We start from the raw sequence: 12,244 nt of genomic DNA, 5'->3' as shown, positions 1-12,244 counted from the left end.
GTGCTGGGATTACAGACATGAGCCTCTGTGCCCGGCCCAATTATTTCTTTAGTTGAAATTTCCCTCCTGAGTTTTCTTAAATCATGACCCTTTCAAATTATTTGTTCACTTTGTAAAGTATTTTAAATTTCCCTTTCCTTGGCTCAACTTCCAGAAAGGATGACTTCCAAATCCACCACCTACTCTGGGAATCACTCTATTTTTCACATTCAGTTTACATCTCTTTCTTCAATCCCACATTCATTTGCACTCACCTAAAGGTTTGGTCAGCGCCATAGACTTATACTCTCTCCTCTCTCTCTCTCTCTCTCTCTTTCTCTCACCTATGAGTCATTACAATTTCAGTGGCATTACAATAACGAGTTCAGAACCTGTCGCCCACACCTCACAGTAAGTAAAAGGAACCAGAAGACAGCTTTCTCCTCTTATAAATGTCAAGTGTTCAGCATGTCTCCAGCAGGTGCTGAATAGAAGAGTAACCTTAAAGAATTCAGTCCTTGGGTTGGAGCAAAGCTTTGAGAATTAGAGTCCATAGTTGACTTTCCTACAAGGGCATATGATTGGTAGTTTCAGCTTCCTTTTTCATGAGGCTTAACTATCTGCAGCACCAGTTTGGTGTCTGATTTGTTCTGATCGGGTCAGAGAGGCAGAGCCCACCAGACAAACAGCAGAGGATTCTCAGGTTGGTTTCAAGGGTAGACAACCGAGCTGTGTATAGGGAGTGGGAGGACAGGGGCGGTGTTGATGGTCTTCCTTCCGAGGCTTCTCAAATGTAAATGCTCTTTTCTTAACAAGCTGACCCACTGCACACCACGCCATACTAATGAGCAATTCTGCTTGGTCAACAAAGAGTGCAAGAGGTTGTGGAAAACCCACAGTAGGGCTTACATTTGGCTATCACTATGCCCTGCATGTAGATCTCAAAGCATTGTGCCTAAAAGTCCTTACTGGGGTTTGGTAGGAAGGATATTAAACCAGAATAACTTGAGATACTAGCCAAAGTTTATTTTTGTTGTTGAGATTATTTTGCTACATTCGGACAGAGAGAAATGCATTTAGGCAGGCTGGCATGATTTGCGCTAGATATTTGACCAGGCAATCAGAAGCAAGGAAAGGAAGAAAGCCAGGCAAGAGGGAAGGGGTGACATCAAACGTGCCTTCTGTATTTCGTTACAGAAAACAGCTCACAATTATGACTACCTGCCTTGTTTTGCAGCTCAGAATAAAAGTGGTGTTGCACCAAACCCTACTGGAGCAGCCTTCGTGATTAGAAAGTACTCCACACATTGAAGAGCCGAGGAGACATGAGAATAATTTTAAATGCAAATTAAATTGAGGGGGTAGCAGAGAAGAACACATAAAAGACAGTAAAACAAAACCTTTCAATTTTCTTAAATTAGCAGTCTAATGTGTTCTAAAGAGCAGCTCCACTCAGATCTCTTCTTAAGGGTTGCATTTCATCACAGTATAAATGGGCAAATCCATCACTTCCCTCTGCTCAGTGCTCTTAAAGCGAGATTGAAGGGAAAATTAGAAGCTGTTCATTTGGGCTTGCAGGCTCAGAAGCGTCACACTGCTTTGTTTTGTACTCTACCGTGTCCTGTTGAAAGGGGTCAACAAGTGCTGGTGAGTATCCGCTAACTTCTAGACTCTTCCTTTCAAATATCTTTTTGGCTAATTTTCCTTTGCTGGGGATGGGAGTTGGGGGGGATCTCCCACAAGATCTATGCTATAATGCATCTTTCAGAATCTGGGAAATTTCAGACAGCTTTTTAAGCTTCTTCCAGTGACTGATTCGCAGAAGGGAAGAGTTATTTTCAGCCTAGATGCCGGTGGCTGTTCTGTGTATTAATTATAACAGGAGAATGTCTAACATATGCTAAGCTAAAATGGCCTTTCCCTAAACTCCCCCATTCCCTGCCACTCTTAGGCCAGCATTAGGGTAAGAACTGGTGCCCCTACAAAATTTCTAGACAACTTTTCTATATGTTAAATTTTAATCATTTCATATTCTATTCTTTTGTAGCTACAAATCAAACTAAGATTTGGGATTATAAAATAAACTATGAAGACATAAACCTTTTTTTTTTTAATGACTATGACACTTCTCTGCATAAGAGATAGGGGGCTGGGGAATAGCCCTGCATGATGTATACATGTGGATTTGATGATTTTCTGCCAAAGTTTTACACGGGAAACTGGTAATTTTCTTCCTTCACAGGGGAGGGTGCAGAGGCTGAGGCTGGCGTCACCTTCCGTTGCCAAGGTAACGTGCTCTGGCCATTTTATCCGATAAAGGAAGTCCAGTGGACTGTATGCATTATTCATCACTGTTCTAATCAAACAATCAAAATCGTTTACTTTCACCGGGAATATTTAGCAAGATCAAAGACACTGGCTGGAACGACTCTTGTTTTACCGCTGACAGATAGCCCTTGATTTTTATTTTTTGCAGTAAGTATATGCTATTGGGGTACCTTTGGGTATTTTTTAAAGTTTTGTCTTACCGGACTTGGTTTCTTAAATTAAAATACATACTGTTAGAAAGAGAAACCAATTGGATAGCCTTCCAAGCTTGGTTTTAATGAATTTGTCTTGTTAATTCTTTCCAAAAAAATATTCTGCAGAAATAGAAATAATTCATTTGTGCAAGTATCAGGGAAAGGTTACACAGGCTTGAAAAAAGAACCCAACAAGCTGAGTGTTTTCTGGGGAAGTATATTAGCTTTGTGACAGGCTAGTGTATGATAATATCATAGGGATCATTGTAATGTTGCAATCATTGTTGCTGCTCTACCAAGCACAATTATTTCTCAAAATCAGCCCCTGCCAGGCAGGTGACGATCCTCTAGCACTCTATAAAATGTGCTGAAAGGAATCGCTGGAAAGGAAGGAATTCAAAGCATTTGTACAGCAAATATGTCAGCGAGTGTCATAAACGCAAGGCATCTATGAGTGGAGGCTTGGATTCCCAGGCGATTTTCCCTGCTCCCGGGGAATCCGAAAGTCGCAGGATCAGCTGAGGATCAGCACTCACAACGGCGGACACTTAATCATGCTATTTATCAAATAGACCTTTATAAAACGGATAGTATGTGAATTTAACAATACATGTTCCAGCGAATATAAAGCAAGGAAAGGCTGGTATGTTATCTCTCTTTAGATCAGATCATCTGTTTTTCCAGGGTAGCATATATTACTTTTAATGAATGTTGGCTAAATGCTGCATTTTCTCATATGGTAGGAAAGCTATGCTGAGGGGTGGCTTTAGAATTGGAAATGTCAATCAAGCAGTAGAATATTATAATGGGATATTCTTATTCAATCATTTTAAAGTACATCTATATATACACTTTATACTTGACATCTAAAATGTTGCGGATTTTTTTTCCTCTTTATAGGTGTTCCAGTGAACATTTTCTCTCAAAACTCTGTGTTTGGAACCTCAAGGATGGATTATCCCAAAATGGATTATTTTCTGGATGTGGAGTCTGCTCATAGACTCTTGGATGTTGAGTCAGCTCAAAGATTCTTCTACAGTCAAGGAGCTCAAGGTAATAAAATAAGAAAAAGAAACTCCTCTTATTTGCACGTCGGTTTTATATGAACAGCCGTGTAGGCTGTAGCTGTTAAAGCTTTGCTCTGAAAGTTTAATAACCGGTATTTCTAAATTGATAACCTCTACCAAACTGCTGCTGGAATTGAGGCAGGCATATAATAGAATAAATAAATTGACACTTCTTGGATGTGGTTAAAAAAATACCCAACTTTTGGTGCAAGTGCCACTCAGAAAGCTATGTTAGAAATGATTTCCTACCACCTTGTGTCCAACACTTATGTCCAAAAAGAATCAGGAATGCTCTTCCCCTTGGAGAATTTCCAGTTTGCAGCCACTGCACCTGAAATCTTAGGGCGTCATGACCTAGTGGACTGGAATCCAGCAGGATTAGGGGCTCCTGAGAGAAGCGCTGAGCTTCTCTGTAGCTGCCTTCTCTATTTTAGCTGAATTCAGTTACTGCTTCAGATAATTACTAGTGTACATCCAGGGAGCAAGCCTGTTGTGAAGTGTGGCTAATGTGTCTGCTTTTATTACATGTTTCAAGATGGTCAATTAGGTTCCAGTTTTCTTGCCCTTCTGTTCGGGAATTTAGAACGCTTTCCCACCATATTAAAGAAAGAAGCTGGAGTGTTATATGGGATCTCGCGACTAGGAGATTTTTTTTTTACACATATTTTCTGTTTTCCATGAAATGTTTAAGGTGTTCAGTCAAAGCACCCTGATGATGGGCATGTCCCAAATGATGCAGGTGATGCATTGAGAAGGAGGACAATGTCCCTATTTTAAAATAGAAAAGCAGTTGAATTCTTAGAAGTCACAAAGCAGAGCTGAGAAAAAAATGCAGTCAGTTTTTATAATTCTGGCATCTTTCACTTTAGATGGTGATGGGAACTTCACACAGGCCACTGATAATATTCTGTCTGGGCTTTCCCAAGTGGTCCTCTGAATTGCTTTTACCTCCCTCTTAAGCCAATTTATCATGATAACCTCGGGGCTTGCAAGCCATCTCCTTCTCTGCTTCCATTTCCCAGAGCATGACCCAGTCTTCTTAAAGTCAAGATGGGTTAGAAATGATCTGGTTGATTTGCTGAGGTCATCATCAGCAGACCTGAAATTAGCAAAAGTGATATAATAACAAACTCTCCTCAACCTTCTGGGTGTACGAAGTCAACATGGCTGTTCTCAGCCACTTAAAGAGACATAAAAATATGAGTGAAGAAGGAAAAGAGTGAGAGACTGGCCAGGACCTCCAACCTCTTCTGTTTCTGCAAGTAAGAAGATGCTGGAAGTAGATGTAGAATGGAGGCTGGAAGAGGGTGAGAGATGAGGTTAGGCTCAATCCCTTCTCCAGTCTCAAGGTCACACATTGCTACAACACATCATTGGTCCATTCTACTGGAATGAGACAATAATGCTCTGTGGCGGGGTCATCCCGCTGAACCGCATAGCTGTTGGCAAAACAGAAAGGGGGGCAGCGGTTAACTATAGGGAATAAAGATGCCCACTTTGTCTTGCTGTGGGGATGGTTTAAGACTTTAAGAAGGCTGTGGGGATGGTTTAAGACTTTAAGAAGACTGTGGGCTCCAAGCTCTTACGGAAGGAAAGCAGGCAGGATGTGGGAGGCTCGGAGGACTCAAAGCAGCCTTCTGGTTGTCAGCAGATGGAGCTGGGGGTGGAGTGGTCAGAATTGTCACCATCAGTGACTGTGGTTTAGACACCGGAGCTGGAAGGACTAGAAAATGCATGGGAGGTGGCAGCATAAGCTACTGTTATTCCCTGGAGTCACGTTCATATTAGAGTAATCAGATGATGTTTCAATCAAGGATTCCTGGATTTGCAGGAAGGGCAAGGGTTCCCCCACACATTGTCTAGGTCAGTGTTTCAAAACCCCCAGTCTTCCTGAATCAGACATCCAGGTGTAAGGCCTGTAAATTTGCATTGTAAGCAAGAGCTCCAGGGATGACTACCTAGCCAGTTCATCAGTCTAGGGACTGCATTTACGAACCAGCGCACCTAATCCCGTTTTCTGTTCTTCCACCTCAGAACAGGAACATTGTCCTCAACATTAGAGGCAGGATGATATAGTGGTTGCAGTCTCCTCTGTAAAATGGAAACAGTAATAGTTCCTAATTCATAGGTTGTTAAGAGAATTAATGAGGTAAGATTTTAAAGTGCTTAAAACAGTGTCTGCCACATAAGAAATGCTACACACAAGCAAATCAATAAAGTAAAAATCCCGGGCAAAAGGCCATCCTCTGCTATTTAAAACTTCATAATGGGCTGGGCACAGTGGCTCACACCTGTAATCCCAGCACTTTGGGAGGCTGAGGTGGGTGGATCACCGGAGGTCAGGAGTTCAAGACCAGCCTAACCAACATGGTGAAACCTCCATCTCTACTAAAAATACAAAAATTAGCCAGGCGCAGTGGCACGCCTGTAATCCCAGCTACTCGGGAGGCTGAGGTAGGAGAATCACTTGAACCCAGGAGGTGGAGGTTGTGGTGGGTGGGGGTTACACTACTGCACTCCAGCTGGGAGACAGAGTAAGACTGTCAAAAAAAACAAACAACAAACAAAACACTTCACAATGAAGCCACTGCCTTGCAAACAAGAAATGTGGTCTGATAAAAGTTAAACCTATTTCTAGCAATAAAAAAATAGACATTTTAAATACATTTAAAAATGCAGTGATTCATTTCTTGTCTTGTCAAAACCCAGCTCAGGGCAAAACTGAAAAATAGCTCATCTTGCTGCTTCCCATCTGTCTTGTTCTTCATTTCATTTTAAAGATGAGAGCCCCTCTCCCTCCAACACCTTCCCTAGATCTCCAGCACACGGGACCTATTACCTTGGGAGGCTCCTTTCTCAAGTTCTGCTTTTACCATTACTTGGGGCTTGTCACCGCCTTGCATGGGTTCCTCCACTGTAGCTTCCCTCCCCTTTGCACAGACTCCACAGTCTGTCCTGGACAACCAGCACCCCTTAGACCTTAGACCTAATAAAGGAACAGTGGATAGGTGAAGGCCTGAGTACCATGACCTGCACCCTTCCCATCCAAACCGGATGCATACATTGGCCTGACTCAAGCTTGTATCTAACCAATGGCAAGGCCCCGAGGACCAGTGAAGGAGAGCAAGTTGGTGGCCAGCTCTTGAGGAACGCATTTGAGACAATTAGGGTCTCATGCTGTTGCTGAATCACTCCACATGGCAGTTCTCTGTTCAGCCAGTACAGCCAGTGCAGAGGATATTAGTAAGGCCAAGTAGCCCCATTTTGATAACTTGTTCTAAAAAGAAGGCCCACTTGAAAGTACAGTATGGGATTAAGTATCTAAAACTTGGGTGACCTAAGGCTTGGTTGGCTAAACTGTTGTGTGATTATTGTGTTTTTGAGTGGTCTATTCTCACTGTCACGCAGATATTTCTGTTGACTGATCAAGAGTTTTTACAGATGTAAATGTTTTAAAGGGGAAAGCAAGAAAATCTGAGTTTCTCTCTCTCATTTCCCACCTGACAGCCTCATATCAATGTATTTAGAAATTCGTAAAGTTCCAGGAAGATAACACCTTCTGTATTAGTCATGTGCAAAATATTTATCCAAAGCAACAATGGCAGAATTTTGCTTTTAATCCCCACAGGGTTGCTTTTCAGATTTTCTTGGAAAGTGGCAATAGCCTTTCCTTGAATAGAGGATATTTTAGCTAGTTAAAGCAAGAGGAATCCAGGAGGGTGAGAAGAAAAAGAAGGAAAAAGGCAATTTATCATGAGATAAATTCTTTTGGAAGTCCCTGAGGTTTTCAAAGGTGCCTGGTCTATTCTTCTGAATAAAGAACCTGTTATCTTCTCCCACCTCCATTTTCCCTTGGTTTGACCTCAAGATGGGGGAGATCTGCTGCCTCTTTGATGATTCTGCTTTAGAAGGTATGCTGTGTTGCAGAGAGCAGAAAATGTATAGGGTCATCCTGTTTGCCTCCTGTCAGTGAAGGAGACTCTCTTGACTAACCAGTGAGTCGTTTGCCAATGATAAATCCTAACACGAAGGGAGTTCTGCGGAAGTCCCTTTAACTGAAAAGGAGAACTCCAGAGGTCAGAGATACACATGGCTTCAAATATCAACATGTCTTGGCATCACATAATTTGAGCTCATCCATGTTTCACGTTTCTGACAATGCTACTCCACACACTCAACTTCAGACTCTGTAATTTTGTAGTGAACAATTGAACTGGAAGAGAAGACATATTATAAAATCACAAAATTAACATCATGAGATTTTTAGGTTAAAATGGACATTATAGGCTAGGAACTCTCTTAGCTCTCTTCCTGAACCAAGAGAAAAAGACCCTGGGAAGGCCAGCCCCAGGCTCCAGTGCTATATTTTCAACTAGCCCATGGGTTTTTATGATGAATACTGGAGCTTGAGAACCACCGTTATGGATTATCAGTCACTTGCTACCCAGAGTGTGGTCCCAGACTGACAGCACCAGCTTCATTGATCTGGGGCTTGTTAGGAATGTAGAATCTCAGGCCCCACCCCAGACCTAGAGAATCGGAATCTGCATTTTAACAAAATCTCCAGGTAATTTATGTTAAAGTTTGAGAAGCAGCAATTGAATTCAGGGCACATTACAAACATCACCTGGAATCCTTGTTTTGGTCTTTTTTTTTTTTTTTTTTTTTTTTTGAGAGAGTGGTCTGGCTCTGTCATCTCAGGCTAAAGTACAGTGGCAGGATCATAGCTCACTGCAGCCTCAAACTCCTGGGCTCAAGCAATCCTCCAGCCTCGTTCTCCCAAGTACCTTTAGGCACATACCACCGTGCCTGGCTAATTTCTTAAGCTTTTGTACAGACAGAATCTTGCGATGTTTCCCAGGCTGGTCTTAAACTCCTGGCCTCAAGCAGTCCTCCCACCTCAGCCTCCCAAAGTGCTGGGATTATAGGGATTATAGGCCACATGTGGGAGCTTTCACAACCTAAATGCTAGAGTCTACTATGGACCAATTAAATCTGAATCTCTGGGGATAAGCCCCACACATGGGAATCTTTTAAATTGCCCCCATGAGATTCAAATGTGGAGCCAGGGCTGAGAGCTACTGACCTTTGTTTCATAGTAAAAGGTTTTAGCATCATGCAGCTATTCTTGCCTGAATAACTTTTTCTATCTAGGTCTTTCCTTTTAAATGAATTCCAACCACGGGGAAGATGCAAACGGACTTTTAAAAAGGACTATGGGCTGGCGCGGTGGCTCATGCCTGTAATCTCAGCACTTTGGGAGGCCGAGGCGGGCAGATCACCTGAGGTCAGGAGTTCGAGACCAGTCTGGCCAACATGGTGAAACCCATCCCTACTAAAAATACAAAAGTTAGCTGGGCATGCTAGTGGGCACCTGTAATCCCGGCTACTCGGGAGACTGAGGCAGGAGAATCACTTGAACCCAGGAGGCAGAGGTTGCAGTGAACTGAGATGGCGCTACTGCACTTCAGCCTGAGTGACACAGTGAGATTCCATCTCAAAAAATAAATAAATAAATAAATATAAAAATAAAAAGGACTATGTATCAAGGTTGCCCCTTGTATATTCATTGTATCTGTTAATCCTCAAAGGAACTTGGGGAAGCGGGAACCCTATGCTCATGTTGCAGACTAGAAAACTGAAGACTACTCAGGTGAAGTATCTGGAAAGGGCTGTACATTCAGACAGCAGCAGATTCAGGATTTTCATTTAAACATATCTGACTCCAAAGCCCAAGCTATTTTAAGTTATTTCATGCTGCTTGCCAGGCAGAGGTAGCCTCTCATCTAGTTAGCAGATCAGTGAAGGTAACTTCCCTGACCAAACCACACTTCCAGGGATGGTCAACCTGTGGTTCAGAGTCATTCTGCCGGGACCTCAAATCACACAGCTTAAAAGAAGACACCAGAGAGAAAACCAGATCTCATTTTACCACATCCATGCCCTGCCCACTGCATGAGGTTTCTTTTCTCAAAAACCATCAATATCCTTGGACATTTAAATTACCTTCTAAAGGAAAAATACATTAAAAGGTAGCCAAGTGACAAAAGTCACTAGGCAATCCTAGTGACTCCTGCTAATGATTCCTCCTCTTTTATCATTTAAAATAACACTTGGCATTCGAACCAGGCGCAGTCGTCACTGTTACTTGTCATAATGCACCTTTTCTGTCATCTACATTGTCTTGTTCAACAAAGGGAAATGCCAGTTTTGACAACTGATGAATGCCGCAGTGAGCAGCTAAGAGTCTCTTTAAGTTGTTTTTAAAAATAAAGAGGAATTCATCCAAATCCCCTCTCTCCCCTCACACCTCCACCCACCTCCACTCTTTGCCCACTCTGTGAAATGGGTAAGAACAGCTGACTTTTGAATCTTTAGTTTTGAGTTAAATATACTCTAAACCTGAATCTAAACCTCTGGGACTTCTAAACATGGCCCCAAGAGACAAAGACATTTGGTAGCACTCCATTAGGTCAAAATCAGGAACAGTAGTAACAAACACAGAATGCGCTCTTACTATTTCCTTTGCTGTGCTTACAGGGAGACCCAGGCCCATTGTCACCTCCCCTGTGAAGCTTTGTTTGAATTCCCCAGGCCTTCCTTCCATTGTCTATACTACAGCTGTTCACACCTACACTACAGCCACTGTCATCATCTATGATTCTGCCTCCACCACCTGCTAGATGCATGAGCTCATATAAATGGCTTTACTTCTTTAAACTTCAGATTCCTCATTAAAATAGATATAATGCTAGCTCCGAATCCATAGGAGGCTTTGGGAATTAAGTGAGGTATGCCTATAAAGTGTTTAGTACCTTGTCTATTGTTATTGATTAGTTATTGATACTCTTGTTTTATGATTACTTAAGTGTCTGTGACTTACCTTAATCACAGTGATCTCCTTAAATAGCAAAATAGCATCTTCTCGGTGCTTAGTGTCATCCTTCTTATACAGTAGAGGCATTAACATTTATTAAATGTCTCTATTGAACTGATGGGGTGAGAACACTTAAATCTACACTATAAAATAATTTTAAAAAATTGTGTTTTAACATTTTATGGGTACATAGTATGAAGATACATTTTGGACTGCAGGAAAGGGTGTGATGATTCAAGATTTAGAAAATAGAATCTCCTAAGACTTTTAAAGAATTAAAATCTTTAGTTGAAAATGGAGCCTGCATAAGACTGAAGGAAAGGACATGCAAAAATAGTATTCAAATACATCGAGATATAGGCAATGGAAGCAAGTCATCAACTCTGCTGCATCTCGTATAAGACAGAACAAAAGTAAGAATATACAGCAGGGGAATTTAGGTCTGTTTTTGAAAAAATTAATCCTTTAAAACAGATTTCCAGGGATCCCTGAGTAGCATTCTTCTGAAAAGGGCTTTTTGATGTAGAATAGTCTTGGATGATAGAGTTTTCATTTTGCCTAAAAGCAGAGTTATGGAATAGGCAAACGCCCAACTTTTACTGCGGTGAGCTTAATTGAGTTCAGTTCAAAAGCTGCTCTGAACATGTCCAGAAAGCCAGCTCTGAGCTGCACCTTGAGATCCCCTTTTCCCTTCCTTCTTAGATGTTTACTGCTTAGTCTAGTTTTTATACATTTTGGCTGATTAATCCTCAAACTAGTTACCATACCACTCAGCTTCTAACCAGACTCAAAGGAAGGCGGGTGTAGACACCCATCTAAACCACGCACTGGAAATACACACCTTGAGAACCACTCACTGGAAGCCTGGCCATGGTGTTTTAGGAGACTTGCATAGTGGAAGTTGGGTTGTCTCCTTCCTCCATGCCTGTCTCCTGAGCCTTTCACATCATGACCTTACATATGGCTCATATCTAGACCTACAGGTCTGATTTGCTTCAGAAGGGCAGAGGCAGGATCAGTGCTTGTGAGCCAACCCAATCCCCATCTGGACACGATTAGTCAACTGGGTTATAACTTCTTCCATTCTCCTTTCTAATGTCCTCCCACCTGCCCCTCAGAGTCCTGCTAGGCAATATCCTATATTTTTGTTGGTTTGCTATCCAAATAGTTGATGTGTAATCATACTGTTTTCCAGACCCTTGTCTCTGAGAAGTGCTTCAGATGAGAACTTCTTTTTTATTGTTTCCAGTCGTGGTGCTTGAGCCATCACCCTCAACAAATACTTGTTGTTTTATTTTATTTTTTTAATTTTATTGTTGTTGTTGTTTCTCCATCACTTTAGTAGGAAGCAGTATATGGCACTTCACTCACAGCTGACAAACTAACTATCAAGCTTACCACCCACCCTAACTGCCCACTCATTCCATTTCAGACCTCTAATTGCTGACACCCAGGCTTTCCAAACCTGTGTTTGATACAGGGAACACGATGTGTGAAAAAGACAGTGAAGGAAGATCAAGAGAAAAAACAACGTGGAGCTAGCCAGCCTGCCAACTCCATAGATACAGAGATGACCATTGAATCCAACCCTCCTGTTCTGGAGTGTGTCCTGGGAACAGGATGATTCTCTGCACACAAAGTCCTATTCTCGGTGCCCACAATGTAACTGCACACAGCCTTTCGATGCTCTTAGTGCCTTTGCCCCCAGCAAGGATCTGCTTTGCCACGTATTGTGATCCAGGACTCATACATAAAGTAGGGCATGGGGATGAGAGGACGAGGGAGAGAAAATGAGAGAA

At 42.1% G+C, this 12,244-nt stretch overlaps 1 protein-coding gene across 1 annotated transcript in view; it reads left to right on the top strand.

Annotated features, from left to right (window-relative positions):
* Positions 1 to 743: 743 nt before the first annotated feature.
* The window catches only part of PHACTR1 (phosphatase and actin regulator 1), a 597,649-nt gene continuing 586,148 nt past the window's right edge, over positions 744 to 12,244 (top strand). The window contains exons 1-3 of the mRNA XM_017891116.1: positions 744 to 1,626; positions 2,222 to 2,454; positions 3,402 to 3,554. Of these exons, the coding sequence (XP_017746605.1) occupies positions 3,452 to 3,554 (103 nt within the window). The 5' untranslated portion in view covers positions 744 to 1,626; positions 2,222 to 2,454; positions 3,402 to 3,451. The remainder of the gene's footprint in view (positions 1,627 to 2,221; positions 2,455 to 3,401; positions 3,555 to 12,244) is intronic.

Source organism: Rhinopithecus bieti, unplaced genomic scaffold (genome assembly GCF_001698545.2).
Source record: "Rhinopithecus bieti isolate Rb0 unplaced genomic scaffold, ASM169854v2 scaffold_19939, whole genome shotgun sequence".
NCBI lineage: Eukaryota > Metazoa > Chordata > Mammalia > Primates > Cercopithecidae > Rhinopithecus > Rhinopithecus bieti.
Note: the sequence above shows the minus strand (reverse complement) of the source record. Positions and strands in the feature narration are given on the sequence as shown.